A 7399-nucleotide genomic window follows, 5' to 3' on the forward strand; every position below is an offset into this window, starting at 1 on the left:
TTTTGTATTATTATCTTACTTCTTTTTTTTCTTGTTCTGAATTTTGAGATTCAGCTACATGTATAAAGCAAACATAATTAATAAACAACAATAAACACATGTAAAACTTGTAATACATGCAGTTGAAAGACCATCTTATATTTTACAATCAAATATGAATTGTACAACAAATGCATACATATAAAATTTAAGCCAATTAAATTAGCAATATATCAAAATCGCCCAAAATACCACAAACCTTACCCTTACTTACATGAGTCATGTGAATCGTTTTCATTTTTGGTGATAGGAAAATGAGCAGAGTCACTAGTTGATCCTTTAGCAGACACATCATCTAAGTGTCTACGTTCACCTATAATGAAGCACCTCTGTAACACTTAAGATTCATCACATATGCTCTTGCATCAAATATTATACATGTTTAGCAACAATAATAAAATTTATATACAATGGATATCTTTTCAAGTAAAACACACACCTTTCTCCAAATTTTCACTTGTTAGTCTTAAAACTTGTTCTTTTTCTGCCAGAAAATTTTATGCCTAATTAAAATTTTTAAACATAGTTACCTTGCACTAGTTTATTTTTCTCAATTAGTTGTAAATTCATTGTAGTTATTTTCTCTAGTAATAGTTTTTTTTCTTTACTCCAAGCCGCTAATGATTTTAAAAATTAATTTTCATTGGTTTAGTTATACTGACCTCGCTCCTGCTTAATTTCCTCATCCTTTTGTTTTAATATTTTTCTTAAAGTCTCAATTTCAAATGCTATAAATAATATAATGAGAATTATCATACTTTTTATTAACTTGTATCGGTTGACTGTAACTTTTCAATTTTTCTTTCCTCTTTATCCTCAATATCTAATTAAATAATAAGATATTTTGTATGATAATTATGTACCTCCTTTTTTAGACTGAAATGAAGCAAGTTGCTCTTCTAATATTTTCTTTTTTTCTTTCAGACCCTCATTCTCCTGACATTAAATATGAACAGCAAAATTCATTTCTCACTAACTTCTGTTAAATGTGATACTTTCTTCTGTAGCATCTGAGTCTCAGCTAACAATATTTTTAATTGACTGTTAAAAGAACATAAGATACCTGCTAGTTCTTTAAACTTATTACTCTCTGCTATGTTGGCACTCAGCATCTTGCTTTTAGCTTCCAGTGTTTCCTTCAATGATGCCACATTTTCTTTCATTGCTTTACTTTCCTATAAAAGAGTGAAGTTATGCTGTTGTACATGATGTACAACAAAATCTACTTAATAGTAACAATTAGGGCTTTTAAGTAACCTCATTTAAAGTAGCCACCTCTTCTTCACTGTTAATCAGTTGTATCTTCAATGATAGCATCAGTTGCTTTGATAAATCACTACTAGGCCTAGCTGATAATGAGGCATACTGCTGTTTTGTTGTAGGAGTGGAGGTATCATTTACCTGTTATAACCAAAATATAAATTCAAATACATCCATAGTCTATTTACCTCATACACAGTATAATAGCCAATGATCATTTTCTTCACTCGGTTTTCTTTTAATTATGTTGATATTATTAAGAGCAGCTGCAATTAAATGATCAGATAGAATCAAAGGGAAGGAACAAGTGACAGCAAAAGAATTGCCATCTCTAATGACATTTAACCGGACATTTGGTGATAAATCATGAAATATATCCGCTGATAATCTCTTGACATCTTTCAGCATCAATTCTTCAGCATTTTCATCCACATCAATGACAATGGTAATCTTTTCACATTGAAGTGGTGAAGCATACGAAATTTTTCCTTCTAAATATTGACTGAGCTTAGTCTCACTAAATTTCTTAAGAGCTTCATTATATTCTTGAACAACTATTTTAGCCAGCCCATTTATTTCGGACTCATCAACAAAGAACTTTAGCATACTAATATCATTCAGCAAACAATTTTCACTAATTAATTCTAATATGCTATGAATATCTTCACACTTGGCTAACTGAGGTTTCAAGGCCCGATAAGAAAAAATTAATATATCTCTCATCTTCTCAAGTGCTGGAGGATTTGCCTTCATGATATCCTTCACACTGGAAAATGTTTTACCAAACTTCAATCTCATTGTCTTGAATTCTGCAATCATACTTTGAGGAAAGTAAATCTTCAACTCTTCAGCTATTAGTAATATATAAATTAAACCTATAAATAAATGACTATTTTAAAGTTTACCAGTGCTGACTGTGCCATTAGTCATTAAAGAATCATTACTGTAAAAAATTTTTTCTATAAAGAATCATCAGTTTCCTAGTAGATAAGTAAGTCTACTTACTGTATTCTTTCTTAATGGCCTTCCCTATTCCAACAGTGGCTGTTACTTTACACAAAATCTCAGCAAATGCTTCAAGTTTGCAATAATCGATACAAACAGCTACCTTTATATCAGTCAACAGAGTTTCCCCATGTTCATTGATTGGCAGCAGCATCATCTCCTTTATTAGCTTCTCTGAATGCAGCAATAAAGCCAACTGGGGTAATGCAGACACAATAATTGACTGCTCCGAAGTCATATAACGAGCAAGAATTTTACAAGCAGGATGCACTAAAATAAAATTAGTATTATATCCTATCTGATTATATTATTTAAACTAACCCTCTGTATCTATTCCATCAGCTACTACATTATGTTGTATTTCTTTCAAAGCTGATACCAGTGAATAAAATGGTTGGACCACCCCTCACAACAACGTCATCCTTTTTTTGTAGCCATGCTTTAAGACATTCACGCAGACATGCTAAAACATCTTTTCCATCATTCTCTTTAATAACATCCAGTGTACCAGGTAATAGACCAAGAAAAAGACCAAGATCATAATAAGTGACTCCTGAATAGCCATGTCTTTTGAGTAATAAAAGAAGGTCGACCAGGTCATTAACTAACCAGTTTCATATAGTTCTATAGAAAAAAATAAATAGACTGTACTTTGCAGAGGATTTGCATGGTCACGAGAGGCCAGTTTAGAGGCCATTGAGGATACTTGAGAGGAAACTCGGTCTACAACACAACTCAAGTTAGGCTGGGTAAGAGGCGGTGACTAGCTATAGAGATATATCTAGCTATTATTAATTAAACCAAGGCCTTGACTTGAATTGTGGGCAAGCCTATAAAAATAGTCTCACAGTATCCCACAATTCAAAAGTTGTGATTGGTATTGGATAATTCATAATTACTGTAGATCAGGAAATTAGTGTGGTAGAAAATTTTGGGGTTTTAAAATTGTGCTGTGATTTAATGTTTACTAAAATAATAAGACTGTGTCATGTAATATTAAATGTGGCACGCATGTAATTAGATCTATATGGGTAATCTAATTTTTTTTTTGCGAAATTCTAATGAAGTAAAATTAAAATCATAGTAAAAATTATCAGATAGATGGTAATTTTTAAGCTATCTCTAATTCATATGCATGCTTGTATTTCAGTGATTGTTTCCTATTGTAACAAAGTCCTCTATATTGTAGCAGATCTAGTCAGGCAGGGGTTAGGCCCACTTGAGAGCTATGATGCATGCAAGGTCGAGCAGTGAAGATGCTATCGTTTTGTAGCAATAAAAAAAGATAAAAATCACTGATACAAAACTGTCTATATATAAGAGTAGCATTATAAAAGTATAAATTGCACACTTAAATTTTTTGATTGCAAAAATAACTAAAAATAAAAACTCCAAGTTATTTTTTAAAGTAAAATTTCCCCCTCAAAGTGCTTCTGATCTCGGGCATTTGATGATACTTGTATGACATTTTATAATCAATTGGATTCTCGGATACTTTGTAATTAACGAGAAGTAAGAGCTCGTAAAGACTAAGCTTAGAAGAGTGCTTGGAAATAAATTCACACAATGCTTTTATATATTGTGAACCAGTGTAGACACCTCTTGCAGCAACGTTACCATCAGAAGTGCTAAAACCAAACAAGAAGTCAGCCTCTGGTGGTAATGCTCGAGCAATACCATCAGCAACCATCTCTTCTTCTTTTGGAGGCCATGGCACAGATGAATCAGCAGTTGAAGGCTCTGGTACTTCAGTCCCTCGACAAGCTTGAAAGAAAAATATTTTGGGTTTTCCATGAAGTGCTGAACATTCCTTAGAATTTACAATATTAGCCAATTCAGGCACAGTAACAGTTTCACCATCAACTCCTTCAATCCCCTTTGGATTGCCATGAGACAGAATGCAACATATGAAACTATCGTGTTTCTTGGTTACTACTCCAGCAGCAATTGCACTAACTTTTTTCCTTATTTCAGCAGCTTCCAAATCTTCTTGAACTATCACTTGATAGCGAAGACCCTTAAATAATTCCTCTAATCTTTTAGCATCTTCGTTTGATGATGTACGATCAGCTTTATCTTTCTCTTTAAAGTAGACATTATTTATAATCAGCACAACTCCACGTTCTCCTGTCTCGTTGACTTTATACTTGTACACAATATCATCTGCAGCTTTTTCTTCATCGTTCTTTTTCTCTTTTTTTGATCCGAAACCCCATGCATCAGATGTTACCTAATTTGATATAATTATAAGCATACATTTTTGTATAATCTTACTTCCTCTGAGTCTTTTCCTTGTTCTGAGAGTTGAGAGGATGAAGATTGAGCTACAAACAAAAAATCAAATATTCACTAAAGCCATCAAAACCATACATGTACTACCAGTACTGTACTAACAAAAGGCAATTAGTTTTGGCAACAATAATTAGCATGAAACCAAATATTACAATGATAATCATCAACCATTTTGGTACAATTTAGGTATGGAAAATCATAAATTAACATTATACAAAATTTACAACCTAAAATAAACACAGCAAGGCAATACATAAACACAATACATGAGTGAGTATCAATTATCACAAATTAAATCTTTATAGTATATCTTACCACTTCCTGCATTAGTAGTATCAATGGGAGATGGACCAACTGCTGAGTCAGAAACAACAGCAGGAGCTGAGCCACCAGCAGGCTCATACTTAAGCAATTTGGGAGCTGGACCAACAGAGTCAGCAACTGAACCACTAGCAGATTCATATTTGGGCAAGTTGTATCCATCTATAAAAAATACACAGTAAAATATTCATTACTGCATGTGACCATGATGTGACTATTCTTGCTGGAATAATATCGACTGTGGCAAAACTACTCATTACTAATAATTTCTTTTACACAAAAAATTGCATGGACTTATGAATATTGTATTGAGCCCAAAACCAAATCTTACATTTTTTCGCTACTTCCTTGGCTGCACTCTGAGTAAGCAGAGTGTCAGCATTAAACAGTATGAGTACAAAGTCGTCCAGATAATCTGGTAACATCCCAACCACTGAAGTGATCTGTGTGAGAAAATCTTGAACTCTAGCCTGTAATGTTTTCCCACACAATGTATCAAGAAAGGCTCTCTGCTGCCCATCGTTAACTATTTCACGTTCTACACAGGCATTAACTACAGCAAGGAAATCAGCCTCGCTTAATGAGAGAACCTGGTTTAAAGCGACAACATTCCCTGTAATGGCTTTCCTTGCTGCTCTCTTCCTCTGCTGCTCAGACATTCCGAACTCAGGAGAAGGGCGTTGGCCGCGGAGAGCTATTTTGGGCGTGGCATGTATCTTTGCTAGCTTGCATGCTAAGGTTTGTATTTCCAAAATAAATTGACCATAATAAATAATAGTTATCACAATCTAGAGATAACTAGAGATAATTACACTACATTTTCTACTAAGAGTTTTCGCTACCTCCATCACTTTCTTGTTGTTGCTTGGCGTCGAGCTCGGTGTTCAATTGTCTTTCTTTTCTTCTTTTCAATACTCCATGACCTCCCCTGGCCATTATTGATAATCCGTATATAGTTAGACCAAAGAGAAGGATGGACACTGTCCTCTGAGAGTAATCTGCGATGCGACTCCAAACCATTTTATTATCAATCCCAATCAGACAGCCATTTTAATGGGCGTGGCTGGGTGTGGTTTGTAGAATTACACAATATTATCTCTGTTTGCTGAAGATTCTTATTTCTCAGTTTTTAAGTAATTATTATGATGCTCAGGATCCTCAAGCAGGGTATGTTAAGAAAAGTAATTATTTCAGTATGCATTATAGTAAAATAATAATATTGAATATATCTAATATTTAGTAAGAATATTAATGGTAATTATATATGTGATGGTAAAAGTATGTATATGTATATATGAGATTTTACCATCAGAGTTTCATGACAAATCCCCCCAAGTTTGTCACATACAGTCATTTTAATTAGAAAGGTTAACATTAGCATATTTAGGTGTGACCTTTCTCTTGACAATTGGGTTGATTTTTGAGCCTTTACAATCTACTGGTATAACAAAAAGATGATTTCCCTTTTTATACAATTTTATATACACATCTCTATAATTTACATACATGTATCGACATTATACAGTGCAAATTTTTTGAGGCGCATGTATTTTTCTGTACATAAATTTTGGAAATTTCCCAAAATCTACATGTATTTTGTGAATTTAATTTTCGTGAATCTTTGAATCAAGTATCAGAAAATTCACAAAATTTATAGCCTCAAAAATATTGTGCTATACAGTAGTCTAGCTTTATAATATTGCTCATTAGGTAGTACTGTAGCTCTGCGAGTGTCTCGACTAATACACTCTAGTCATGGGCTAAGAGCCGGAGGAGTGACTCATCCACAAATCACCACCCACTACTCAGTTGTTCCACGTCATAATGATCCAAGATGGGAGGGTGAGTATATGGATTAGTTTTAGATAAAATGTATATGCATAATGTACATGTACATGTATATGTCAAGGTTTCCCACAAAGCAAAGAAAGCACACTAATTAAGCTAAACAGCATTCTATAAGCTAATAAGCGCTACAGTTACAGCATTGTGTTGTACATTGTGCAATTTTAACTTTTAAAATTTATAAAAAGTCAAATTTTGATTGAAATCAGCTCAAACTTTCTACACAGCATAAGTACATGTATATGTATCAGGAAAAATTATAAAAGTTTAGAAATTTTTTCTTGACGTTTTTGACCAAATTTGACCAAAGGCACTGTACTATATAGTACAGGGTCTTTCACCTGATTTTGGAGCTGCTTTAAAAATTTGTAAAAAAATCCAACTTTGATTGGAAGCCTCTCAAACTTTCTACACAGCATAAGTACATGTATATGCATTAGAAAAAATTATAAAATTTGAGAAATCTCTCCTTGACATTTTTGACGAAATTTGGCCAAACACACTGTACTATAGTACCGGGTCTTTCACCTGATTTTGGAGCAACTTTAAAAATTTGTAAAAAAAAGCTTGGAATCCTCTTAAACTTTTTATACAACATAAGTACAAGTTCATGTACATGTATATGCATCAGAAAAAA

At 33.2% G+C, this 7399-nt stretch overlaps 3 protein-coding genes across 3 annotated transcripts in view; 1 reads left to right on the top strand and 2 right to left on the bottom strand.

The window, feature by feature from the left end:
- Positions 1–19: 19 nt before the first annotated feature.
- Positions 20–3013, bottom strand: LOC109589357 (uncharacterized; the record flags this gene model as incomplete). Its single annotated transcript, XM_020005451.1, has 15 exons — positions 2956–3013; positions 2626–2908; positions 2305–2574; positions 2205–2258; positions 1488–2150; positions 1297–1440; positions 1103–1214; positions 1017–1060; positions 903–975; positions 809–862; positions 702–767; positions 570–656; positions 479–523; positions 254–352; positions 20–54 (listed from the first exon to the last, which is right to left on the bottom strand). Coding segments are annotated over exons 5-15 (789 nt in total), but the record flags the coding sequence as incomplete, so codon positions are not given.
- A 577-nt stretch (positions 3014–3590) lies between these two features.
- LOC105315216 (caspase-3-like) lies at positions 3591–5596 on the bottom strand. Its single transcript, XM_011409773.2, has 4 exons — positions 5249–5596; positions 4912–5079; positions 4579–4628; positions 3591–4534 (listed from the first exon to the last, which is right to left on the bottom strand). The coding sequence occupies exons 1-4, from the start codon at positions 5574–5576 to the stop codon at positions 3701–3703; spliced, it is 1380 nt and encodes a 459-aa protein (XP_011408075.1). The 5' UTR covers positions 5577–5596; the 3' UTR covers positions 3591–3700.
- A 47-nt stretch (positions 5597–5643) lies between these two features.
- Positions 5644–7399, top strand: part of LOC109589358 (electron transfer flavoprotein-ubiquinone oxidoreductase, mitochondrial-like) — a gene marked incomplete at its 3' end in the record, with an annotated part of 3062 nt that continues 1306 nt past the window's right edge. The window contains exons 1-2 of the mRNA XM_020005452.1: positions 5644–6084; positions 6628–6759. Coding sequence (XP_019861011.1) covers positions 6060–6084; positions 6628–6759 — 157 coding nt within the window. The remainder of the gene's footprint in view (positions 6085–6627; positions 6760–7399) is intronic.

Source organism: Amphimedon queenslandica, unplaced genomic scaffold (assembly GCF_000090795.2).
Source record: "Amphimedon queenslandica unplaced genomic scaffold, v1.1 AMPQUscaffold_11401, whole genome shotgun sequence".
NCBI classification, from domain to species: domain Eukaryota; kingdom Metazoa; phylum Porifera; class Demospongiae; order Haplosclerida; family Niphatidae; genus Amphimedon; species Amphimedon queenslandica.